General features: G+C 46.0%; 2 protein-coding genes across 2 annotated transcripts in view; both read right to left on the reverse strand.

Annotated features, from left to right (window-relative positions):
- Positions 1–11681, reverse strand: part of MRPL50 (mitochondrial ribosomal protein L50) — a 44789-nt gene extending 33108 nt beyond the window's left edge. The window contains exon 1 of the mRNA XM_069630065.1: positions 11638–11681. Coding sequence (XP_069486166.1) covers positions 11638–11681 — 44 coding nt within the window. The remainder of the gene's footprint in view (positions 1–11637) is intronic.
- Positions 1–15325, reverse strand: part of ERCC1 (ERCC excision repair 1, endonuclease non-catalytic subunit) — a 333113-nt gene extending 317788 nt beyond the window's left edge. The window contains exon 1 of the mRNA XM_069628983.1: positions 15204–15325. The gene's annotated coding sequence lies outside the window, so the exon portion shown is untranslated. The remainder of the gene's footprint in view (positions 1–15203) is intronic.
- Between the last annotated feature and the right edge of the window lie 12398 nt (positions 15326–27723).

A 27723-nucleotide genomic window follows, 5' to 3' on the forward strand; every position in this document is an offset into this window, starting at 1 on the left:
CGCACAGTTAGAATCTTATAACGAAAATCACGACAAACTTCATCTTTTGTTACAAAAAGAGTTAAATGCTGCCCCAAATAGTGTTTATGTTGGACATTTGAACAAAACACAGACATGTGTCAGTAAGTGCCTAAAGTTAACTTTAACAATTTGCGGCTAATCATCATCGCATTCCATCCAATAACACCGTTATATATCGGTGACGATTGAAAGCCAATCCACACAAGTCCTAGAAGTCTTGGGGACACGTCGAGAAACTAAGTAGAACTTGGGGGATTATGTACAACTAAATAATGTACAAGAGTGTACAATTCATGCACTTCTGTTTGTTTGGAATAGAAATAATGTTTTTGCTTGGATGATGCCTACATGGGGTGAAACATTTGCATGTGCACCAGTAGGTAGATGCTGACACAAGAAGTGGCTATTAGCTGCAATCAGTTAAAGTTATCTTTAGTTTAGGCACTTACAGAAATATGCCAGCGTTTGGATCAAATGGCAAAAAATAAACACTATTTGGGGCAGATATTAAACCTTTTTGTAAGAATTTATGAAGTTTAAGTCACAATTTTATTTAAGATTCCAACTGTGCGCACCCAGACAAGAGGTTTTTCTTAGATAGTTGCGGGCAATGATCCCCTCACTAGGTTAGTATGGCAATATCACTGCAGCATGAACAACATCGAGTCATACTCTAACCCTGTGTGCCCTAAATACCACTAGCATTCCACTACCACAAGGGGTGGTTTGGCTCTGTGGGACAAGAGGTTAGAAGACACTACCTTGCCCATAGGTGGGACGATGCACCCTCACACATGTGTTTCCCGGGTTGCGGGTGTTGAAGGATCCCCTCTACCCCCCCCCCCCCCCTCGATCCCCCTCCCCGGAAAAATAAGAAACACACACACACACTGCATAACAGGAGGGAAGAGGTTGCACCTGCAATCATGATACTTACCGCCCCTTTACATCTGGGGAGACTGTAAACGGGAGGGGGGGGGTATTTAAGTGTTCAGAGGTAGCACATATGCCACCACAGAAATTGGTACTGCTCTTTTAAAGACTCCAGGCAGTGCTCGAGCTAGTGGCCAATGAGACAAGCTACATGCTGAATGCTCTGGTGCAGGAACAGGGGGAAAGCAGGAGTATGGTCCTACCAAATAGATTAGCCCTTGACATGACTCTAGCAGCACAAGGACGAGTCTGTGCTCTCATTAAAGAGCGGTGTTGTGCTTCCGGATCAGCAGGTACACGACCACATAGCACACATCAGGGAACTCATCCCCACAGACCACTCTATGGATTGATGGACAGCATTCTCGAGCATGTTTGGTGGCTGGGGTGGAAATTGTCATGCTTCTCCTACCAGGCATTCCCATATTAGTAAGAGGTTGCTTGTTTTTTCAGGCTGATCGTGGCCTGGTGCACAAGTAGCTTGAATAATATTTAGCTTTGCATTCTCTTGCTGACAGGTATACGGAGAACAGAACACAACCTTACCCAGGATTGCAGAATAATGATTTATAGTATAAAACTATAAAAAAGGGCGACCTGTGAGGTGCCATTTTGTCTTCAACGTTAATGCAGAAGCTCAGCCATTTTAGCTTGCTGCCAAAGCTGAAGGAACACACTCACATTAGGAAAGTGTCCGTCCTGGGAATTAAGTTTCACATTGGAAGCATGCAGGGTTGCCTGTGAACTATGGCTAGGGCCTGTTTGTCAAAGAAGAGATAAGGAATGGCGAGTTGTCTGTCAAAAAGTCATGGTCATTTGTATCCTGAGAAGCAAGGCAATGCAAACTTTCTACTAGGTAATAAATGACATGCAACGACTGATGGATTGCAAACCTTGAGGCTGTGTCTAGACATTGTTAATGATCAAAGAAAAGAGAACATGTGATTAAATATGTACCCATTCCTTGCTTGTTCCTGTATATGTGACATAAAATAGGTTTGCCGTTTTGAGAACTAAAAAGACAGATGGGACAATGAACACTTGCACATCATTCTGAAACCAGATGGTGTGTGGTGTTCATTTATGTCTGCTGCCCTTTCAAATGGGAGAATCTGAAATATGAAGAGATGGTCCGAATACCATGCTGGGTGGCTTCAAAAGGGATCTACGGCCACGTCCACAGACAGCTCGCGCTGCTCCATTCCATTATGTTGGTTAGAGAAGTACCAACCAATAAGATGTTGCAGCAGTCCAATTTCGTATCAATAATGGCTGCCGCAATTAATGCTCTGATAAGTAGGGTCGAATCTGCCATAAAAGATTAACACGAGGACTCAAGATGGGGTACCGTTTCTTGAATGATAGCTGTGGATCGAAGAAGAAACCTGGTGCATTTACTTATTCAGAAACTTTAATGGCATTTTCTGCAATCAAGAAGCTTTCATATTGTTGATCAGGTTTTTTCTACTTCTGCTCGGTGCCAAGAATAAGTAGCTCAGTTTTTGAATATGTACTCTTCCCAAGTCAGTGTTGTATGCCCCTGTTAATTCGATCACCACCCGAGTATCATCTGTGCAATTTGAACCCCCAGAGTGGCAAGAAGGTCACATAGTGGCTTGGAGTAGATATTAAAGAATAATTGTGACAGTCAGGACTCCTGAGGCACACCACACAATCTTTCTAGACGATTGTACGTTTCCCTTGACCACATTAGCAGTTCTAGGACCTAAAATGATTTAAACCATTGGGCTGCAATAGGTGCACAACCACCCACCTTGATCAATCTGTCCACCAACAGATTGTGATTAACTAAATCAAAAGCAGCTGAAGGATCCAATAATAGGAGTAGAGCCGTGTCACCTCTAGTGATTATTTCAGCAATGTAATCTAAGAGTGCAGTTTCGGTACCATGATTCACATGGAACACAGAATGTCTCGAATCAAGGATGTCTTGTTTTTCTACATATTGTTGATATTGACAGCATGCCATTTTATCCAATATCTTCAATGTAAAAGGGACATTGGTAATAGGCCTATAATTTCCTGGGTCGGCTGGATCCAGCGTATCCTTTTTCAAGAGGGGTGTGATCCAGGCCTCTTTAACATTGTCAGGAACAAGTGCTTCCTGAAAGGATCGGTTTACATATCTAGTGACCCATGGAACAAGGGTCTTAATAGAGTCCTTAAAGAGGGAAGCAGGAAAAATATCACCCTTACATGATGTTGGTTTCATCTGAGATACAATGTCAATAACTTCTCTTTCTGAGACCTCGTTAAAAACAAATTAATGGCACTCTAGACAAAGGAGGGGGCCAGAGTAGGGTATCGGCTCCTCTAAAATCTGTACCAGCCTAATCTGGGCTAGAATACCTTGCTGGTGGTGTAGGAATTTCTGGGTGAAGCCATTGTGTAAGCGCTGGCACCAAGAGTCATCCATGACGATGGGGGATTCGGCCACAGTTCCACTTAACTCTTAATACTACAAACAATTATTTTTATCTTGATGTCGCCATCATTATTATTAAAATGAGTTTCTTTAGCTTTAAAAACTGCAGCTTTAGAAAGTCTAGCTATGCAAAAAAGTACTGGAAGGATGTTTCCGCCATTTACATTCTGCTTTTCGTTTAGCTGTCCCAGCATCAAGAACATCTCAAGAAAACTAGTGATTAGATTTATTCTGGTTCACAAGTCTTATCGGGGCTAGTATATCAAAATCCTGATTAGTTGCTGATCTAAAATCATGTATGAAATCTGCCAGAGAAGTATTATCATCCAGGGATGGTAGTAATGGAGCCACTAAGGGCTCAAAGGCTTCCTAATTGTAGAAACAAAAGTGCAAAAGGAAAATGAATGTGATGCAATAACAAATAGCACTATTTGGTAAACCTAAAGTTGAAGTATAAAAAAAAAACAAATTAAAAATGTTTTCAAAAAGGCAAATGGGCCTTACCTAAATGTGTGCCGTCTTGATTCAGGAAGGTGAACCTGAACAGGACGGTACTCGTGAGCTCTCTTGCCGAGTACAAGAGGTTGCTGCCATCTTGTAAGTATGCATACACAAGGTAGCAAGGGTACTCTGAGAACTACACCGACGCAATTACTTGTTCACCCATTTCAGCAGAGGTCAGCAACCTGCGGCTCTCCAGTTGTTTTGGAGTGCTACCCCTATTATCCATTGCCACGGACTATGGTGGATCGGACTGATGGGAGTTGTAGTCTCAGAGTCATAGTTTGCAGGCCCCTACACTACAGGGTGTGGTGATAAACCAAATCAATTGCACGATAAAGAAAATGTAGCATGATGTTGTCCAATAATGGGTGAGAAAAGTACGGTGTGGGCCTAAGGACCACATAATGAATAGATACAAGAATGACCAAATTTAAAGTGTGTGTGAAGTAGTGCAAGTTAAGGTTTCATTTGTACTGTGAGACTATAAGTTTATGAATATTTAGTTTACATTCTCTGTTTATAGGAACCTTAAAAAGGTATTCCCTACAATTGTAGACTTTTGGAAGGACTTTCTCCAAAATGAAAAAAAAAAAGGATCCCCACCCTTGAGAACATATTGTATAAAAGGGATAAAACAGTTTCAGTTGCAAGCTACCAGCTAGGCATAAATAGACACTTGGCCCCTCAGTTTTCCACATACGCCCATAATGCAATTTCGGACTTCCTAGAGTCAGTTAACACTAGCTGACGGCTAGTGTAGAGTGCACTTTTTGAGGCTTGAAATACACACACACAAACCTTTATAATGTCTTGTCACATTTTATAGAAAAAGTTCACTCCGATTTCTGCTGGGGGCAACAAGTTGCCTGTATACTTGCACAGTAATTATGCACTTGCCTCAGAAAGTGAAAATCAAGATGGACCTTGATGTCTACAGATGTTGGACTGACATCTTGGCAAGTATTACCACAAAATGGACCATAAGTGACACGGTTAGCTTATTTAATCTTGGGCATATGTAGATTCATGGATATACACAGTAGTACAATTCAGTATAATTTCAAATGGATAATGATTCAAATTACATAGTGACAAATATAGTTAACATTCAGATAATTTAAAATGTGTATATTTTCTAGTAAATCATTCACACAAACCATGTCATCTAAAATCCCAATAATTTTTGTTAACAGAATTGTTATTCAAAATCCGATGTAAAATCAGGTACAAAAACAAAAGAAGGGCAATGTATAGATATATGCCTTCAGAGTGATAGGATGGTATATTAATAAATGATAATAGGGAACTTAGGTGAAGAGTTCCTTTATATTCAACTTCTAGAATGTTATACAAGGTTTTGACTCAGTCTGAAGGCTACAGAAATTAACTTCCACATAGGAAATGCAAAGTAGAATGTGTGTGTGTTGCGCACGACAGATTATGGTTTATACCGGTTCTAGAGGTTGCACTGCACAAATCTGTGAGGTATTAGCAAAAGGTAACGGGATGCTCTTATCTCAAGAAACCTCCGCCAGAAAACAAAAAAAAATGTTGCAAAGATTCAACCTCAATGGGAAGATAGACATGTCATGTCATGGCCTGCCGATTTCTCCAGAGTGGTTTCTAGGGGTAGGACATTATGTGTATGCCCATGAGCGTGGTCAGACTAGATATTATTCCATTACACAGGGTGGCCGACATTAAGGATAGAGTCAAACGGGCGCATCAGTAATTGGTTCGTGTATCCCTATAATAGTTAGCTATTATTGTAGAGACAATTTATTTAGATGAACTGAAGACGAGTGAAGTATTATTAAACTAACAGCGGCTTTATCATTCAAACGCTTTCTTAATACATTCAAACAATGGTATATTGTCTGACAATTCACTAAAGCAGCCAACAATATAACTTGGTAGATTTGTGCAATATTAGAAGCCAGGGACGTGTAGGGCATTTCTTGGGATGATAATTAGATGACGTTGGCTAGCATCTCATCCACAGCAAAATGTAGGTGCAGAGTTAGGAGTCTCTTTCGAATGGACTTTGGAACTAAATTATTCCCAAAGGTCCTCAAAATTCCCAAAGGTCTAATCCATACTGCCAAATAAACAATGTTTTCGTTCTGTAGATTCACATCATAGGTTCTGTTGGCTGGTAACAAAATGCTTGGACAAGGCAACCATTGCATCATTTGGTTGTTTCATCAAGGAGCCTCCTTGGCCAAGTGAGTCTTCCTTGTGCACTGCCTGGCAGGTATATTCCTGGTCTGATTTTATCAGGGGGGCCATGATATTATTTTCTTCCAGGAAACATGGGATATGCAGCCAACTACCTTTCAGGGCTATGAGGTTTTTCTTGTGCCGGCAGGCAAGGGTCCTAAGAGACGGCCCAAATACTACTTTAGATTACAAGGTTGTAAATGTAGAAACTGGATCCCCAGATCTCCAATATATAATCTGGGGGTGCTAGGCCGGTGTCTCTTTTTAATGTGTATAATGGAGTGGCTAGGAAATATCCAATGAATATTATTGAAAAGGCTGCACAGTTGTTGGAGTCAAGAATAAAATGTGATAATATGGACCACCAAACCTTGTTGGTGGGGGTTCTAAAACTCCAGGTTGAACCCCTAGTGGGCTTGGAGGGTGTGTGGGATGATATTGATGAGGCCTGGGATATTCCGGCCCAGACAACACCGACAAAGCATAGGACACATAGTTTGGCTCTTAGCTATGCTACTGCATTAATGGGAATGGGACTTACAGCGTGTAATGGCCGCTTTAAAGATGACCAACCACCCAGACAAACGTTCCAGGGTCAGAATTGTTCATCGATTATTGACTATATTTTTCTTTCACTGAACCTGTGGAGTAAAGCCCTTGGGTTTAAAGTTATGAATCTGCATGGGTGTGATCATATCCACTGATGCTGAAATTATCCAAAATGGAGGGACGCCTAGATAGAGAAGGGGTTTCTGGAAAGTGCCCAGAGATCTTTGTACAGGGTCTCTGTAGGCAGCACATTAAATGCATCGACCTGGACCAGGGGGTGGGGAGTAAAACCACTTATTTATGAGGCCATCATGCCAGCCCTAGAGCAACTCACATGCATGGTTCTGGAGGACCCGGGGATTTTTGAAGTGTACGATTATCTCGTCCACCTTGCCAATGGTTTGTATCAAAAGCTGGTAAAAATATAAAGACGTGCAATTAAAACAAACCTGTGGTACGATAAGGAATGTAGGTGGGCAAACAAGGGTGTATTAAAGTGCTTGGAAAAAAGGAAAGGATGCAGACAAACCATTGCTGAGATCGCCGAGGCTGGCCTAGAAATCCCCATTTAAGACCAAAAAAAAGAAGCCTATATCCGGGCTGAATGGGACAAAATGAATGTGGCCTCTTCCTCTGGCGACTGCCGCACATTCTGGAGACTAGTAAGAGGTAATATCAAGGATCGGGCAAGGGATATGGTAACAGAGATACCTTCCAATGCCTGTATTCAGCACTTCCAGGAACTATACAGTTTTGATCCAACAACGCAGCAACTGGAGGCCTTGCCTGACCATTAATAGAATGTGAATGGGCATTAATCAATACAGCTGCAACTGGGGGAGGTTTGCAATGCCATACTCTCACAGAGGGAAGGTCCCTGGGACCAGATTTGCTGCCTCTTGACCTGTTTAGAGATGAGGGCCTAGTTTGGACCCCAATCTTGTGTCTGTTTAATGCCGGTCTGAAATAAATAGGGTTCCCCCATTCTTGGTGCAAAGCTACCATCCTACCAATTTTTAAAAAAGGGAGGGCTCGGAGATCCATCTAATTACAGGTCAATTTCCTACTGGATGGGGTGGGGAAAACCTTTGCTTAAGCCTTACTAGCACATTTACAAGAATGGGTGGACGGTAATAGTATGATCGACAACTTGCAGGCACGGTTTTCTACAGGGGTAAGCACATAGGACCAGGCTCTATTTGATTTCCCAAAAATACACAGTACTGAGGGGGATGAGGGTATATTCATAGGCCTCATGACCGCATTTCATAGCGTCCCGAGAGCGACCCTGTGGGCAAGTCTTGCCAGGAGGGGGATCCCAGCTGGGCATCTCCAGATATTGATCCAGCTTTACTCTGATAACTCTGCCAAAGTACGTTGGGGACTGGAGGGGGACCTCACAGATCCCATTGCAGTAGTTAGAGGGGTTCGACAGGGATGCGATTAGCGCCCCTATTTTTCCTGATATACATCAATGAGGTAGTCCACAATGTAAAATTGAACTGTTTCGATCCTCAGAAGTTGGGGCAGGAGACCTGCCCAATCCTCCTCTTTGGAGACAATGCTGTTTTGCTATCAATGTCCGTGAAAGGCCTTAAATCCACACTGGAGGCTTTTGTAAAGAAATGTAGAGAACCAAGTCTAGCGATTAATATGGCTAAGACTAACACATTGATCTTTAGACCCAGATGTAAAAAGTAGATTCCAGAGTTGTTGACTATAAACGAGTCATTAATTGAAAATGTACACAACTACGATTATCTGGGTGTTAGACTCAATGACACTGGACCCCCCCCCCACTTACTAAAATCATCTAGTTTGACCATGGGAAAGGCAGCATAAGGTTTTTTTACTCGCATGGCCAGGGTGCTATCTTGCTTGCAATCAAGATGCTCTCAGCTCAGGCAAAACCAGCAGCCACTTATGGGGCAGAATTATGAGGCTACTCAAAATGCAAAAACGTGGGTCTGGCTGAGAGAACATGTTGAAGAAACTGGGACTGGCCAACGTTGCCCCTCTGCTCCCATTTATTACGAACTGGGTTTAAGCCCCATCAGAAAGAGGTCCAGTATCGGTTTGTGCTATTTTGGCTTAGATTATGGTTGTCCCCTGAATTACAGATTTTCTGAGAGGGGGTATCCCATATTTTGGAAGCGGAGGGCGGGAAGTCCCTACTCTTGTTCCAACATTTAAAGAAATGTTTGTTTTGTATGGGTATGGCTGACCTATGGTTATGCTCACAGAGAATAGTTCGGAGCAATGTTGGCAAGGCCAAGGTGGCCTTTCGAAGGCTGCTAGAGATCGACCTGGCTAGAGATGGCTACTGGCAGACTTTATTTGAACTCCAAATTAACAACTGGGTTTGAAGATTACCTTGGTTTTGTTGTTCCTCCATTGGCATGTAACCTTTACTTAAGGTTTAGATTGTCACAATTGAACCTGGCTTATCATACATCAAAATGGTACCCAAGTGAGAATGATCTCTGCCCAGTTTGTGGCTTGTCCAAGGAGATGGTGTTCCATTGTTCTTCTGCCAAGGTTATAGGGTTGGACGAGGCAAATACCTAACAATATGCACAAATTATGGTATTCACAGCATGGGCCTGGCGCTGCAACTATTTAGGAGCAGTGAAAACATGTATGGTTTAATGTGCCGCAAGCGATTTAGGCTTGGAGAGTAAGGGGCAAAATTATAAAGGAAGGAAGATTAACGCGAATGTGGCCATAGAGGCATATATGCTTCCAATAATACATTCAGGATCTGTATATAAAAAAATTGTAATTTACGTTTGCTTCCAATTGTAAACTACGCTCTTGCGATAACTGGGAGTAGTCGGAAGGGTAGTCTTCCCAATTCAAGTACCAAATTACCTATTTTTATCTGTTGATTTTTGTTGCATTTATGTAATATATGAAATGATAAATTGCCTCCTTGCTTCTTAACGCATCACTATGTAATTAGTTGGTATTTTTTTTATATATCTATGTGCTTTTATGGTATTTATGCTGAAATAAAGATGAAATGATGATGACGATATTCCCAAAATGTTTAAATTCTTTGACTTGTCCTATTGTGCAACCATTCATGAAAAAGGCAGCATATTGCCTCCTGTTTGGAACCATACTCACCCAGTGCAATTTCATAGTGTTCACAGTACGAGGAGTCAGTCAAATTGTGCAAAACATTCAGAGCTCTGTATCATAGCAAGAAATACTGTATTACCAGCATATAAAAAAATGAAATTGACCACTTCCTATGCGTGGCAGAGGCGCAGTTAAGGTTCTTAATTTAAACGTTAAAATAAAAATAAAAAAAGAGGGGCAGGAATACAACACTGAGGCACACTTCTGATGGCGGCTGATCCGTGTACGCATTGGAATAATCAAGCAATAACCATTGTACCTGGTGTGTGAAGCGATTGATTAGGAGCGTTGACGAGTGGTTTTTATGGCGTTCGGAGGCATAGCAGGTCTGTGTAAACTACTCAGACTTCCTGCTCGGTCGCTGAATTGATGTCTATCCAGATCTAATGAACGTTGTTATCTTTGCCCATGGTTTTTGGTCATGCTGGCACATTGCTTTCCGCTCGATATTGCTCCATGGTGTCAGCCCCCATCCATGTCGGAGAGGGTCCTGGTCCTAGTTATTAACAAGACCTGCAGTGCATTAAATATCTGGCTGCAGCCTGCAGTTCTGTGACTTCTGCAGCCGAGATACAGGAAAGAAAGGAGACTTGCTTACCTGCTATGTGGAGGGGGTGAGCCCCTGAAAGAAGCAGTCTTGTTTACCTGCTATGCAGAGCTGCCATATCAATACAACCACAAGAACTGCCTTCTGAATGGTGATTTAAGGCTTTTCCTTGCATTTCCGAAGAAGTGTTCATCCCGCCAGAGCCACCTTTTCCTCCTTGCTTCGATTCGTCTGCGCCCGTCTTGCTGCTAGGCAGTCTGGTAAGTTCTTTGTGCAGTTCGCTCTACGTCAACGCTTCTTCCAGGAAGAGTCTTTGTCTTTCTCTCTCTCGCCCCACCACCCCCAATATGGTCTCAGTACTCTCCCCTTTTACTTCTTCAACCATTAATGGTGCAACCAGATGGGAAATACTCTTGGCACACTTCCCCTCCTCTAGGACTAGGTGTATCATTATGGTCTATCAGAATGGCACTGTCATGGCCCAGGGCTCTCACCCCAACCTCCTCCTTGATAGGAGTCTTCTGGCTCTCATAAACATCCTTCCTTCTACTGCCATTACTCCTGAAACCCTGCTTGCCCCTTCATCACCACTGACTGGTGTACCATATCCCTGTACCCCTCCTTGGAAAACCTTCAAAGGTGGCAACCAGCTTCACTCACCCACTTTCAATGCTCCTTCTGCCATTAAACACTCATCTCACATCTGACTCCTTCTTGAAGACTTTGACCTCGACGTTCTCGTCCTCACCGAGACATGGTTCAATGCCAGCTCCGTTACAGTTCTGGACACTCTTCTTCCTGGGGGTTACAAGTTCCTCTCCAAGCCAAGGCCCAGCCGGTCTGGAGGCGGAGTGGCCACGATTTTCCCTGAATGGGTCCCTGCCACCATCATACCCGCTCAATCCTATTCTTCCTTCGAATGCCTCGTCTGCAGGCTTGGTGTCTCTCCTACCCACTACAGGCCCCAGGCCCGGTTTCCCCCTCTTCCTTTCTGAATGGGCAGACCTCAGCTCTTCCCTCCTGACCTCTACCTCCAAGTTTCTTCTCCTCTGAGACTTCAACACTCATCTTGACTCTTCTGATGCAGCCACTGTACTCTTCCACGACCTCTGTGTCGCTCTTTCCCTCACCATTCGTTCCTCTGGTCCGACCCACTCAGCTGGACACAACTTGGATATGCTCATCTCAGCAGACATCTCTATCTCCAACCCTCTCACTACTCCTCTCTCCTGGTCTGACCATGCTTTCCTGTCGCCTGGAGCTCATGTGTTACCTGGCTAAGCCTCTGTCTGCAATGTCAGTCTCCTTCTCCGTCATTCGATTGATGAAGCGAGTGTCAGTCGCTGCTTTTGCCCACACTTTCATCGCCCCCACCCCTGCTATTGACTCTCGCACTGACACAGCCCTTGCTAACCTTCACCTCTCCATCTCCAACACCCTTGCCGCCATCATGAGGATCAGCATGAAACCTGCCACCAAGCACAACAGCTGGTATGATTGTCTAAATCTAGCCTCTAGACCTAGCCTCTCAGACTCAAGTGCAGAGTTGCTGAACGGAAATGGCAGGCTTCAAGCAGATCCACTGACAAACTGGCCTGTTCCCTGCTCCAAAGGCAATACTGTATCTACATGGCTCCAAGAAGAGATCCCATATCCAAACTCGCATCAACAACACAGCTGAACTTTTCAAAATCTGTAAGGCGCTCACCAATCCTACTGCAGCCTCCACTTCTCCTCTCACATTCCAGGCCCTTTGTACTGCACAGTCCTCCCATTTCACAACCAAAACACATGACATACTGCCCTCGCTCTCTTCAACCCACCTCCCGACTCTCCCACCTGCTCTCAGTCCTCCATCTATCCCTCTCCTATACTCTCCTCCTTCTCGCCCATAGCACTGGATGATGTCTCTAAAGCTGTCTGCTATATGAAAGTCTCCTCCAAACAGGTGCTCCCCTGCTCCCCCAGAACAACATTTCCTCTTGCTCCTGCCCTGGCTGATTTCTGCAACCACTCCTTCGCCACTGGCTACTTCCCACTTCCCATCAAGCACACCCTTGTGCACCCTCTCCTATAAAGCGGTCTGCCGACCCCTCCTGCCCGGCTAACTAAAGCCCCATCTCCACTACCCCTTTCCTGGGCAAACTCTTGGGGAAGTTGGTCATCTCCCAACTGACCCACCACACTGCATCCGTTGGCTGTCTTCATGACCACCAGTCTCGCTTTAGAGCATCCAGAGGCACGAAAACTGCTCTCCTGAAGACCTGCTCTTAAACCATGATTGCAACTCTTCTTCTGTTCTCATTCTCCTTAATGTGTCCTCTGCAGAAGGCTTGTTTAAATGACTGGTCAATAAATTATTATTTTTTTTTTTAAATCAAGAAACCTTGAGTATCAGTGTTTATTTGAACACGGTGAACCTCTGTGTAACTACCCTACTGCTCACATTGACCCCTCTTGAGATAAGCATGGTTGCTAGGCCACATTACCAACCTGTGTAGTTCAGACTTCTACCAAAGGTTGGGTCCCTATTGCCAGGAGGCTAAGGTTGTTGTAGTGCGCCCTAAGGGTACTAGCCCAAATCTTTACCCAACACAGGAGATGGGGAAGGTGGGGCAAGGTATTGGCAGTGCTGGTGAAAGCCCGGGAGGGAAGTGCCGAGTGGTGCCAGGGGAGAAGGTTGCTGGCTGAGTGATAGGGCGGAGGAGAGAGAACTGCCCCCCACTCTCTGCTTGGAGAAGCGTTTGACAAGCAGAGAGTTGGAGTTAGAGGAGCAGAGGGCTCCAGCAGGGAAGTATTTAGGGAGAGATAATTGGAGATAGCGTGGTCCCAGGCCCCAGAAAGCCTTGCGGATGATGCAGAGGGTCTTAAATTTGATCCTTGTGGTTACCCAGAGATCTTAGGGCTGGAGAACTACAGTCCCTGGGCTTGAGGCCAAGGATAAGTCTTGCAGCCATGTTCTGGATTAGCTGAAGGGGGCATAGGGAGGAAAGGGGACGATGGAGGAAGAGGCTCTTGCAGTAGTCCAGCCTAGAGAGGACCAGAGTTCCTGCGGAAAGGAAGATTGCATCTAAGGAGGTGAAGTCGGAAGTCGGCCTTCTTGGCAAGGTCCAAGATGTGAGGAGTGAAGGAGAGAGAAGTCGAAGACAACCCCAAGGTTTTTGGCCTCACAGGATGATGAGGGTAGAGGGCCCAAGGGAGGTAGCCAGAGGGTAAGAGGGAAACAGGACGCAGGTGTCCCAATGTGAAGGAGCTCAGTCATTAAGACAGGGGTCGTTAGCCGCACACCATGCCTGGATAGCAGCCAATCGGGGATGAGAGAGGAGATGGAAGTTTGAAGGAAAGCTGTGAGTCATCAGCACAACACTGGAGACGAGGAGAGCAAGTGAGCAAGAGGGGTGAGCTAGATATTGAAGAGCTATGGCAATAGGATAGAGGATGCCACAGATAGAGTGAAGTGGTGAAGGAGAAAGGGCTGACCTGCAGGGGTCAAGTCCTAAAAACGTAAGTGGGGGACTCATCAACAAATGCAATGGGATGCAACATCACCAGAAATTAGCATATCAAGTCGTAATATGCACATTTTTATTATATTGACTTTGCATAACCACCCATATTAAACTGAACAAATGGCATTTGCCTTTCATAAAATCAACACACATAAAAACAAGACAGGATATTTTCTTCTAATAGTGTTTTTGAAAACGTTAAAAAGTGTGCATGTTTTAAACTCCAAGAACTAATACAAATGTTTTCTCTGGGACTTGCAGTACCAAGATGGGATATTTCACCTTTAGTTTTTATTTTTCATCAGGCTATATAGTGCAGTGGTGAAGTATCTGCCCTACAAACCTGATGACTGCGCGGGGGGGAATCGGCTTTAATTCATAAATTCAAAGAGAACATCCAATGTTTCTATTTCAGCTAGGGGGGACTGAGTCCACCCTCTGAATAAAGTGGGTGGACACCTCCCCCCGCATGTACCCTCAACTTGAGCCCTGCCGAACTGCAACTGGGAAGGGCGGTTAGCGAGGAAAGAGGTCCACCAATCCAGTGCCTGGTGCCAGAGTATCACTGAGCCGTTTAAGGAGGATAGAATGGTTGATTGTGTCAAAAGGTAGAGGAGAGAGATCGAGGAGAACGAGACCAGCGGTAGAGTTAGAATCAAGATTAGCAAGCATGTCTTCACAGGTGTTCAGGAGAGCAGCGTCCATGCCTCTGGATGCCCAGAATCTAGATTGATGGTCAGGGAGGCAACCAACACGTTCAGTATGAAGGATCAGTTGGGGGAGGACTAACTTCTCCAAGAGTTTACCCAGGAAGGGGGTGGTGGAGATAGGGCAATAGTTAGCCGAACAGGCAGGGCCAGCTTTAAAGTAAACTTTGTTATTCCTTCTTTTGCACTGAACAGATAATGATCCGCTAATTAAACAGAACAAATGTGTGCAATTGTGTTTAATAAAAAAACAGAAATAGGTTTACATAGAAGGCAATACATGCTGACACTAAGCTACAATTGCTGCGTTATTTCTTTCAGCTACATCCATATTTAAAAGTGTTCAATTTGCATGACGCGTGTAAATACTTTTTTGACCTAGGAAAAGAAAAGGGCAGAGATTCTAGTACGTTTAAATGCTGCGAGCGGGCCCAAGATCTCGGGGCTTTTTGTTTTCAAATGTAAGCAGGTCTGCCTCACTGACTGTTTGGAAAGCAGTCTCCATAGCTCCTCTGAATTGCAGCCTCAAAGACTGGTATACAATATTTACTGTGGGCAGCAAAAGCCCCGGAACGGGAAACCCCAAATATCACTGCTTTCTCTTCAAGCACACCGGCCAGTACCTGAGTCCGTCCCACAATGACCGACGACAACTTCCTGCGACTAAAATCCTCTGCAAACCAGATGCCATCAAAATCGACGACGCCATGCTATTCAGTGTCCCCCTGGAAGTGATGGGCCCCTTTAAGGTCGCACATGCGCATCACGAGCGGAGCGTCTGAGTCGCCACGCCCCTCCCCGGAGATCACTGTACAGTCTGTGTACTACGCATGCGAGTTACGCGGTAGTACTTCATTCCTCCATCACGGCAGTTTGGTCTTCCTTAGGCACAGCAGACAGTTCTCAGAAGGAATTAAAAACAGAAGCACTACGAGTCTGAAGGGGGCATACGGAGGCAGCCCGCCACGAACATTAATCCACTGGAGCAACTTGAAATGTACCTGTGATTCTATAATGTTTATGCTCCCTATGTTAACCCCTTTAACTGCCCGGCTATTATGCAAGTCTGCGAACAAAAGGACGAGCATACTCGTCCTTGACACTTAATTAAAGGTAGTGACTGTCGTTCATCAATTGATTTGATTCGTGCTGCAACTACCAATTGGAAAAAAACAACCATGAAACGCTTCCTTAATTTCTCGTCTATTATTAGACAAGCGCCCTATTCCTCCAATAGTCTAGTTGTTGAGAGAAACATTGGGTTGTTAACGTAGACCAGCTGCGCACTGACCGCTCCAAATCTCTGCTAAATTCAATTAGATTTAGGATTGTGTTTGCCTACAAAATGGCTTGATAAAATCAGTGCATCACAGGAAAGAGGCAACGCATGGGCTTAGCTTGGTTACTATTATGGAGGGTGTTTGAGTCTGAGATTTTGCAACTGTGACGCGCTCTGGTTGTTACTCAGTAACGCTATAAGTCTGTCAGACCCACAGCTGATTGCTACACAGCAAATGCTGTATAAGGTTCCTGGCACGTAGCAGAGTCGTGCACCCATCACAAAGGTAGGATACAGCAACTGGCGACAAGGGCGTGAAGGATGAATCTGATGAAGATATCACATCGCCCTGGTAGTGTCCCCTAAACCACAAGTCCGGAATAATCATCTACCACCACTCTCATAAGTTTGACACTTAACTAGCACCACCTGCATTTGGTGAACTATGGGTAATTTCGATAGAATCTAAGACTTTTAAGCAGATGCAATTACAAAATCTGCCATATTATCTTATGCTGGCCCAGGACTCTACAAAATATTCAATACCCCAATCTCCAATGGTGCTTAGTACATCAAAGTTAAAATAACTCGAGCAGATTACTTCAGCCTTCAAACCAATGCTGACTTTGAAAGTTTTCAGTTGAGATCAGTCCGACATACGGCCCTTGAACTAATTGATGCCTTTCACACCCTACTCTGTCACCTGGCGTCGACATGCCTCCTCCTAGATGAAGTCAGGGCTGAATTTATTCAAAGCTGTCAGCCCTGCATGGGGATCCGAATGTACCAAGTGTGGCAGAATTGGGCACTTCGCAAAAGTTTGTAGATCTGACCTAAGTTTTTCCATCCAGAAGACCACGTCAACATCGGATAAGCATGCGCCACAGGGTAGAAGCCACGAATTGAGAGCCTGATGATTCTGAGGATAAGCATGACGTGGGCAGGATCTCGACGTTGGGACGGAAACCGGGCAAGAGGAAACAACCACAATGCACAATTTTGATTCGAGGAAACCCTGTGTATGCACTGATTGGTAAACACAATGGCCCTCATTACAAGGTTGGCAGAATGGGTTTACCGGCACCAGTAATGGTGCTGGTAAACCCATTCTGCCCTATTACGAGGTCTCCTCGTGGGACGTCCTTACCGGGTCCTGCAAGGATACCAGGGAGCTAACAACAGGCCCGTTATTAACAGGCCCGTTGTTAGCTTCTTCCCCATTCCCATTGAGCCCGATGGGGGCTCGAATGGGGATGGACCGGGTCCGGGTTCCTCGGACGAGGAATTGCCGGGTCCTCCAAGGTTGGGATGGCCCTGTAAGTCCTCATTTGAGGAACCCGGGGCCGGTATGCGGTAAGGAGGCAACCATGCCGCTAATTGCGGCATGGTTACCTCCAACCTCGTAATGAGGGCCAATGAGTGTGTTTCAATTTGCACGCCTGAAACCGTGTCCCACCTTAAGGCGCACAGATATTTGGAATTTCACATGCAACTGCGACACACTCCTTCCACTGCAAGGGGTAGACTGACTAGAATTCCAACACCAAGATGTCTTCATCAAGAAAAGTATGTAACACCAGCTAACAAAGCAAACCTGTTAAGCTGCGGGGCCGCTGAAGACCTTGAATTGATCAAATTTGCGTTTGGAGTGTATTGGAGGACATTGAAGATCTGCGCAAATTTAGGTTGGTATTTGAAGGCATCAGATGTATGCACACTTACAAAGTTTCAGTTACATATTGACCAGACTACACAACCTGTTGCCATCAAGAACATGCACGCGTACCCTTCCGCCTCAGGCCCAAGGTTGAGGAAGAATTGCGTAAGCTGTACGAAGCTGGCATAATGGAAAATGTGCAAGGCCCTACACCATGGGTGTTTCCTATCGTGGTTGCCGAAAGCCCAAGAATTTGGACCAAGCCTAATATGCGTGGACATGCCAGTCCGACAGCACAGCGAGTAAGAGTCCTCGTTTTGACATCCGTGCAGAGCCAGAGCCAAACTCAGCCTTTCATCCTTCCAAGGTCGATAAATGAGCACCACACACCGTGGGTAATAATAAGCAGCGCTCAGATACCCAAGGGTTCGTAGCGCTATATAAATGCTACATTATTATTATTATGCGCCTCCCGGATAAGGCTGAAACGGTAACATTGTCTGACTCCCATGCTCAAAGACTTAGTCACGAACATTCAAGGCTCTTAACTCTTTTCCAAAATAAAGCTTTGAGCACAGTACCACCAGATCCCGCTTCACAAGGATTCAAGATATATAAACACATTTTCAACACGCATTGGGTTGCAGAGGTATACAAACGACTGAGTTTCGGAATATCATCGGCGGCCAAGGTTTTTTAGAACACGTTCTGTGGAGTTATAGCAGGGTTTCAGCCGTTTTAAACCTCAGTGATGATATCCTGATTTTTGCTAAATTATTTGCAGAACATAACATAGACTTCACTGAGAGTCACAAAACGTGGCCGGCACCACACAGGGCACTCTGATTTTTCAATTAAGAGATACTAAAAACTCACTCCAATCATTGGAAAATTAATACATCCTGAATACTACTTTAAATTGTATTCTGTCAAACGCTTACTAAGCACTAAACACAACGTGCTGCCAATTAGCATCCAAACATAGCTAATTTTGGACAGCTCAAACATACCTGAAGCTTTAACAAAATACCAATTAGCATTGAAAAAGACCTTATTGTCGAAACATGTGTTGGCTTAGTCATGATACTCCATGATTTTGGGAGCACTGGAATATTGTAATGACATAATCATAAAAAAGAACAACGGGCTCAGCGCAGTATGATTGATGTTGACACTAACCTTGGCAACAATTTGCAGACACTCCTGAAGAGGACTCAGGATCATAGGCTCACGCTCAACATGAAGAAGTGCACATTTCTCAATGACTGCCTAAAGTTTTTCAACTTCGTGTTCCAAAAAGCTGGTGTGTCGGCTGACCCACACAAAGTAAAGGACATAAAATCTGCCCTTGCACCGAAGAATCAATCTGAGGTACAGTTTATCCTGCACCTGACTACGCTATCAAAGCCATTATGTTGCAGTACGATGATAGTTGAGCTGTGGGAATGGACCAAACTGCAGCAAGACGCTTTTGATGCCATAAAGGGTGCATTAGCTGATGACACCACCATCACGGAAACTAACTGAACTTATTGTCAACTCAAGCCCCCATGGCATGGGCGCAGTTCTGATTTAAAGAACATCAGACAACAAAGTTCTACCCATCGCCTTTGCAAGAAGAGCCCTGAGTCCAGGTACTTCTAGATTGAGAAAGAGGCAATAGCTGCTCTATGTGGCTGTCGCCATTTTCACCTCTATCTTTACTGAAGACCTTTCAAAGTGCTTACGGATTAAAAGTCATTTATCCCAATTTTCAATGGATACTGGGCCTCATTACGACCCTGGCGCTAAGTGTTTAACGGCGCCGTAAAAGGCTGCGGCGCCGTTAAACACTTAGCGCCTTACTACGAGGTCCCTTTGCGGGACCCGACCTTAATGGCTGGTCTACACCAGCTATTAAAGTAGGGACCTGCAAAGGGACCTTGGTGCTAAGTACGGTACCGCAATTTGCGGTACCGTACTTAGCGCCTTCCCCATTCCCACAGAGCCATATGGGGCGAAAATAGGAATGGGGAAGGGCCATGGTTCAATGGGGAATTACCGCCCCGCCAACCTTGGAATGGGGTGGTAATTCCCCATTGAGCCATGGCGGACCCGTTACAACACCGGCACCAACCATGGTGCTAAAAGCGCCATGGTTTAGCGCCGGTGTTGTAATGAGGGCCACTTTCTTTGCACACCCCGAGGTTTGAGAAGTGGACTTTACAATAACAGGAGTTTGACTTTTCAATGGAGCATCGTCCAGGAGCTGGCAATCCAGCTGACTTCCTCTCAAGCCACCCAAGAGCTGCCACGCCTCTGGCTCATCTGTGATCCCCAAACTGGAAAAGGTTTTTGCTACTCATGAACTCCTGGAGGTAATCAAGACTGATAACGGCCAACCATTTAAGGGTCTTAAATTAAAGCATTCTTAGAGGGACTAAGAGTAAAACACAGAAGAATCATGCCTCGCTGGCCACTAGCGAACAGGGACACAGAGCGTTTCATGAGAACACTCAATAAAACCTTGAGGATTGCATCTGAGGAACAGGAAGATGGAGAAAGAGCTAGCTTCCGATTCCTGAAAGAATACCGCTCAACCACCCTTCCAGCCATGATATGATCTGGCATTTATAAGACGCCTGTACACAAGTGTTTCTAGGCGCAACAAGACAAGGAGGGGGAAACAGAGGGAGGACAAAACAACAATCTTACTAGGCCTTGTGCCATTCAGATTGCACAAGAGCAGGGGAGAGGAAGGGGAGCAGCGCCAAGGGTGGGGGGAGAAGTGCAGGAAACGCAAGTGCAGTCAACATGTTGTTAAGTGCAGGTAAAACAATAAGTGCAGCCAGCGGTGGCTAATAAGTGCACAGCGGGGCACTGTAGGGTTGCTGATACAGGCCACAAGTGCTGGGGGAGCCTGGAGGCAATACGAAGGGCAACTGGACATCTGGAGCCTGGGCTCAAGTTCAGAGGGTAGCCAGGTGACCAGTGCATGGGGCAGTCAGGACATCAACAGAGGAGAGGAAGAGAGAAAGCGAAAAGGAAGGTCTTGAGTTGCTTCCGGAACCGCAGGTGGTTCTGCTCAAGTTTGAGAGAGGCAGGGAGGCTGTTCCATAGGGAAGCTCCAGCCGAATAGAGAGATCTGCCCCCATGTAAAGCAGATCTCGTCAAACAAGCAAGTAAATAGGAAGTTGTCAACACTAACCTGCACCACACGCCACAACCAGTTGAAAGTGAGAGGCTTCCTGGGATCCTTGCACCCTCCTGGGTCTATGATGTATATACAGACCCAAGAAGAAAAAGTGCCCCAGGGAAAACCCTCTATGGGAAGAAAAGCCCTGGATATGGAACTCTTCGATCTAACCCCGGTCGGTGTGTATTGTAGCAGAGCGAGGGGTGAAATGGCCTTGGCTCGGGATGCAAGTCTTCAGCGAAGACATCTAATACAGGAGTCCTAGAGGGATTTCGTCTGGTGTCCAGGGATCAGGTATGTGATCTGACGAAAGCCTTCTAATGGTGTGTCTGGAGCCGTGGTACTCAGGTGAGAATGGAACAATCGCAAAGGTGAAAAGGAGTAGCTCTCCAAGGAGGTTTAGTCCGATGCTCAGGTGGGAAAGAATGCAACAGTGTGAATCGAGTCCCGGGGAGCGGGCAAGAGAGGAGAGGCCAGTAGGATCGGACATGAGGGCGTAGCTTGAGTGGAGGGTATGCTGGTGTCCAGTCAAAGTTTCGAATACATGGTTTCGAAATGCAATACTTTCCAAAGAAAAGGATTGGGAAAAAAAATTCAAATGCTTTTTTTTTTATGAATTATTGTTTGGGGGGGGGGGTTTCGTATAGGAAAAATGTGTGGTTTTTCCCCAAAACACAGGGTTTGTGGGTTGACCCCCCCAACAAAAAAAAAACTTGCATTTGCATTTTTTTCTCCATCCTTTTGTTTCGAAAGTATTGCATTTCAAAACTATGTATTAGAAACTTTTACTATAAACCGCGTATGCTACTGGAGTAGTGGCACGCAGGGTCCTTGTACTTGACAGTTCATGTACCACTGCATCAAAACGAGGTGTAGAAAAACAAAAAACAAAACATGGAAGTAGGACCAAGGACTAGAGAGTTACAAGGCAACCCGGCGCCATCTTGGGAGGAGCCTGCAATACTAGACCAATATGCTGCCATGTTCTCCAGAGAGACCAATGCAGGGAGCGGGTTGTGACACCCCAACTCTCTGCTTGGAAAAGCGACTGACCCTCAGAGAGTTGGAGGTGGATGAGCAGAGGGCTTGAGAAGGGAGATGTTTAGGAAGGAAGAGTTGGAGGTAGCACAGTCCCAGGACCCAGAAAGCCTTGTGAACGATGAAAAGGGTCTTGAACTTGATCCTTGCCGCAACAGGGAGCCAGTGAAGAGATTCCACAGCTGGAGAGATACGATCACTGGACTTGAGGCCAAGGACAAGTCTTGCAGTCCTGTTCTGTATAAGTTGTAGAGGTTGGAGAGTAGAAGCAGGAAAATGTAGAAAGAGGCTGTTACGGAGCCACAATTTGCTCGCATTTAGACCTATGTGCATGCGCTGCGTTCGCAAATGTTTTCATTGCTTTACGGAGACCAATTGATTTAACTTCTCCGATTTGCGTTCCGCTTTCATGCGAGCTATTCAATCTGGCTACCTCGGTAGATTCTGCCTCTTCTGTTACCATCAAGCATCTGCTGCTTTGGACTTTTCTTGTTCAATTAGAGACCCCTCAAGATCTCGTGCCAAACTGCGGTGCAGGTTGAAGCTTTGCAGGGTGGTTGCTCCATTCTGTTTATCTATTGAACACAGCAGTTTCTGCACACCAGTATGGTTACATCTTCCTCCTGATGAAGATGGTGTTTTAACCAACACCCCACGTCGAAACTAGTTGAGAAAAACCTCAAAGGGATGTGATCCTTGTACCCCTCTGTTGTGATCCAGCTTTACAATAGATTGTGTCTTAATAATTTCTATTGTGTTCTTTACAAATACTAAAATAATGAATGTACTTGTGGGGAAAAGTTATGAATTTTGCTCCTCATATGTTTATAGTTTTTTCTTTTTGTCGTTTAGAAATTTGGATGAATGTCACTGATTGTTAAGTCGTCTTTCAATGTTGCACCATGAATGGAATGTGTGTCTGATTCCTTTTTGCCTATTTTAGGCATATAATGCTGCTGTACTGCTGTGTTTTGTAATTATAAAGTGTCTAATAGTTTGTGATTTATTCGCTATTTTCCTAATTTTTGTATCATTTAATAATACATTTTGATACATTATTATAAATATTGTCTCTGGATAATGTTTCTGGTTTTGATGTTGTAGTAGTCCAGCCTAGAGGGGGCAGAGCTCTGGAGACAGTGAGTCTCTGGGGGAAAGTGAGGAAAGGAAGAATACCTCTGAGGAGGTGCAGCTGATTGTTTGACTTCTTAGAGACGTCAGAGATGTGAGGAGAAAAGGAGAGGGTGGAGTCGAAGATGACCCCAAGGTTCTTAGCCTTGCAGGTAGAAGCAGGAAGAGGGCACAGAGTGGGCATCCAGAGAGAGGGTGGAAAGGAGGGAGCTGGTGTTCCAATGAAGAGGATCTCTGTCTTACTGGCATTAAGGCAGAGATCATTGGCGGTGCACCATTCCTGAATTGCGATCAGACAGTCTGGTATGAGAGAAGGAGAAGAAGCAACTGAGGGGAGCCTGAAAGAGAGCTCGGTGTAATCTGCATAACACTGAAAGTTGGAGCAGAATGTGGTGATGCAGTGGGCAAGAGGTACCAGGTAGTGGTTGAAGAGACGGGAGAAAGGTTAGACCCCTGAAGAACACCACAAGTAGAGATAGAAGAGAGGAAAGACCCAAGTTGGACCTGAGAGGGTCGATCACTGAGAAAGGAGGTCAGTCAGGCCAGGTTATCACTGAGGCACTTGAGCAGGATGGCATGGTTGACTGTATCAAAAGCAGAAGAGAGATCAAGAAGAATGAGGACAGAGGGAAGGTTAGAGTCAAGGCTTGAGAGCAGGTCTTCGTGGGTGTTCAGGAGAGCAGTTTACGTGCTTCTGGCAGCTCTGAAGCCAGACTGGTGGTCGTGGAGACAACCAACAGATTCAGTGTGAATATTAAACTGGGAGATGACCAGCTTTGATATGATATGATATGGCATTTATAGCATGCCTGTACCCAAGTGTTTCTAGGCGCGACAAGACAAGGAGGGGGAAACAGAGGGAGGACAAAACAATGATCTTACTAGGCCTTGTGTCATTCAGATTGTGCAAGTGCAGGGAAGTGGAAGGGGAGAAGTGCCTAGTAGGGTGTGGGGGGAGAAGTGCAGGTAATTAAAAAACTATTTTCCAAGAGTTTGCCCAGGAAAGGAGTGATGAAGATCAGGTGATAGCTGGAGAGGAAGGATCGGCAAAGGGCTTCTTAAGAAGGGGGTGCGTAAGGGAGTGTTTAGGGGGGAGAAGGTTCCAGTGGCAAAGAAGTGATTGCAGAAATCAGCCAAGGCTGGAGCAATGGTGTCAATGTGGTCCTTGATGGTTCTGGGTGAGCAGGGGAGAACCTGCTTTGATGAAACGTTCATAGATCTAACTCGTCTAGAAACATCATCTTGGGTGAACAATTGAAAGGAAGAGAAGGGAGGAGGAGAGACGGCCACTGGCAGTCCAGGAGTGGAGGAGGAGGAGGTAGAAGAGGAGAGGGTGGACAGGATGTCCTGAGTTTTAGTGATGAAATGAGAAGCCAAGGCCGTGCAGAGGGCCTGGGAGGGAAAATGAGAGGTAGAGACTACAGCAGGGTTGGCCAGCTCCATGCAGATTTTGAAGAGTTTGGCCGAGTTGTTAGATGTTGCAGTGACACAGGCTTGGATGTGGTCTCTCTTCTTGGCGAGGACAGAGAGTCTGTATTGCCTTTGGAGCAGGCGGCAGCCCAGTTTGTCAGAGGGTGCACTTGATGCCCCTCACTTCCTTTCAGCCACCCTGCACTTGTCTTTAAGGGTGACGAGTCAGAGTCATACCAAGAGTTGCACTTGGATTTGGGCTTCAAGCGGATCCTCATGACGGGGGCAAGGACATCAAGAGTGTTAGCGATAGAAAGATGAAGGTTTGATAGGGCTGTGTCAGGATGTGAGTCAGCCAAAGGTGCAGAAGGAGGAGAGAAAGTAGCGGCAAAAGCCTCAACTGACACACGCTTCATGGGTTGGATGACCGAGAAGGTAGGTGGCAGTGCTGGGGTCTGCTTGGCTGGAGGGGTATAGAGAGAGAGAGAGAGGTGGGAGGAAAGGAGGAAGTGATCAGTCCAAGGGAGAGGAGTGGTGAGAGGTTTAGAGAAGGGGGTGTCTGAAAAGATCAGAACATCCAGGGTAGGACCTGCAGAGTGAGTCGGGCCAGAGGGAAGAATAGAGAGATAGAAAGAGTCGCAGAGGTCCCGAAAGAGTCCTGAAGAAGGACAAGTAGCATCCAGGTGGATGTTCAGGTGTCAGAGGAGGAGAAGTTGAGAGGTAGAGGTGAGGAGGAGAGGTCAGCCCACTCAAGAGAGGAAGAGGGCGGCCTGGCAGGGCAGCCTGTAGATCATAGCCACAGTGAGAGAAAGACCAGGAGAGATAGAGAGCCTGCAGACCAGGCATTCAAAGGAGGAGTAGTCCTGCATATGATACAGCATTTGTAACGCGCCTATACACAAGTGTTCCAAGGCATGACGAGGCAAGGAAGGGGGAACAGAGGGAGGACAGAGACAACGATCTTACTAGGCCAAGTGAAATTGAGATCGCGCAAATGCAGGGGAGGGGAAGTGCCAGGGCAAAGGGGAGGGGGCAGTGCTGTACATGGGATCAAAACAATAACAAAAAGTGTGGCCAGCAGGTGGCAGGTGCAAGGGTAAGTGCAGACAGCAGGTGTCCAAAAGTGCAGTTAGGGGGACTGTAGTGTTACAGATACAGACCCAAGTGCAAGGATTGCCGGGAGGCATTGCGGGTGTGCAACTGGGTGGGCAGGGACCTGGGCCGGAAATCAGAGGGTAGCCAGGTGACCAGTGCAGTATCCGACAGGAAATCATGGGAATGATAGAAGCAGGGGTACACTCCGGGAAGATCAAGGCTACACCACCTTCGGGACGGCTGGTTCTGGGTGCAGAGAGGATCTTGTAGCCAATGGGAAGGAGAGTGTCAAAGCTTGTGACAGAACTGGCCGTGAACCATGTTTCGGTGAGACCGAGTAAATCCAAATCAAATTATTTCAGGAGACGGCAGATGTCAGAGAAGTGTTTGGCAACTGAGCGAGAGTTGAGAGTAGCAATGTGGAGCAGGTTGCCCCCTTTGAAGGACTTCTGTGGAGGTGTACAGGTCAGAGGTACTCTGTGTGGAAGTGTTAGAGGTGCCCGAAGGTGGGCAGAGGAGGAGAAGGCAAGGTAGCATGGGATGAGGAAGAGGGTGGCAGAGGGGTGGCAGAAAAAGAAGGCAACAGGGTGGCCAGAGAAGCAACAGAAGGAGCCGCAGGGGTGGCAGAGGATAGAGGAGCCAGAGAGGAAAAAGAAGGGATAGCAGGAGAGGAAAGGAAGTTAATAAGGCGTGGGAAATGTCTATCAAAAGGAGGAGGTTGGCCTGAGGGCCTTGGACCAAGACGGTGCCATTTAGGTAGACATTAAATATGGTATTGGAGGAGTGGAATGGGGCCAGTAGGGCCTCCCACCGGATGCCACCATTAATGGGAGAAGAGGAAAAAGAAGAGGGACCATATGGGGGGTCAATAGGCCTGGAAAGGGAACGGCCAAAAGGATACCGGTGTTGGTCTGTCTGGAGGAAGCACTGGTTTAGGTGACAAGGAGGCCTGGGTTGGAGACTGGGATGTCCCTTTTGAATTGTTTCCTACCAGACTTAGTGAGAAGGATAGGATAGTCAATAGAAAAACAATTAGAGAAGATAGGTGAGACAGAGAGCACCATAGAGGGCGCAGAGAGAAAGAGGGGATGACGAGAAGGCAGGAGTGGTGAGGGAGTGGGTAGTGCTGGGGAGCAGGCAGGTGGGGGGGAACACTAGGGAGGTACACTGTGGACAGGACAATGGACAGAACATCAGATGCAATGCATAGACAACAGCAATGTACAGCGCACAAAAGGGAACCTAAGAAGAAGGGTGCAGTTGTGAATAACGAGCAACAAGGCACATAGCGCAGCAGGGGACCTGGGCGGAAAGAAGGACAGCGACAATATCAGAGCAAAGAGCACAACAGGGGACCTAGATTGGAGGAAGCAGGCAGTATAGTGAAGCACAAACTGAGCAAAGGAGGACAAAAGTCAGTCGCCAAGGGAACCTAAAGGAGAAGCAGGATGTAGAGGAGGTCCCAGACATGGCCTGCACCCCTGCTCCCCGTTTCGAAGTACCAGGAACGTACTTGCCAAGGTACGTGACGTATGAGGAGCAGATGAACTAACAGAGAGCTGCACGTGGACTCTGCCCAGTGTACATCAGAAGAGCCATACATGTTGAAGCGCCCATAACCAGACAACCCTGGGCTGCACGGTACTCTCTTAGACAACCGTACCAGCAGTTGACACAAAATGAAGAGTACCTACAGACGGTCCACGAAGAGACCCAAAGAGCCTTAATGGATGGCCAATGGTAATGACATGAGGGCCCGGACAGAATCACGGATGAACGAAAACGACAATCAAAGATAACACGCCAGTGCGAGTAGCTATGAAAATAGATGTAATGGACGCAGAAGAGGAGACGATGTTGAAACGTAAGGAAAAATTGCTGTAAAACAAGATGGAAGTATCCAACCAGCTAACACGTGTAAATAGGTTTGGAACGCAAGAAGCTAAGAAAAACGGTACTGCTTACAATGCTTAGTAGAAGAATAGAGCGGCAAGCGCCAACCATATGTCTACCTCAATAAAGCACACTATACAAGTGCAACTCCATTTTGTAAACAGAAGTATGCCCAGGCGGCCAGAGGCATACCAGGCCAGGTTTCATATTCCTGCTAAAGCCAGAAGGAAGAGCGGAACCGAAACTCAGCAAAGAAGCAGCTCACGCCTGGGAATTGGAGGTCAACGTAAGGAAGGGAGGTGAGCGGCAACTCTGAAGAATCGAAATTTCAGAGCATACCAGCCTGCCCCGTGAAGGTCAAGACAAGGGGGGCCCAGGCAGGTGGCGAGGCAGAAGGAGAATCAAATACTCGAAAAGAAGGGAATTGAAGCAGATTCATGGTGAACAGACACGTGACTAGCCAAG

This window comes from Ambystoma mexicanum, chromosome 12 (genome assembly GCF_040938575.1).
Source record: "Ambystoma mexicanum isolate Mex_15411 chromosome 12, UKY_AmexF1_1, whole genome shotgun sequence".
Lineage (NCBI taxonomy): Eukaryota > Metazoa > Chordata > Amphibia > Caudata > Ambystomatidae > Ambystoma > Ambystoma mexicanum.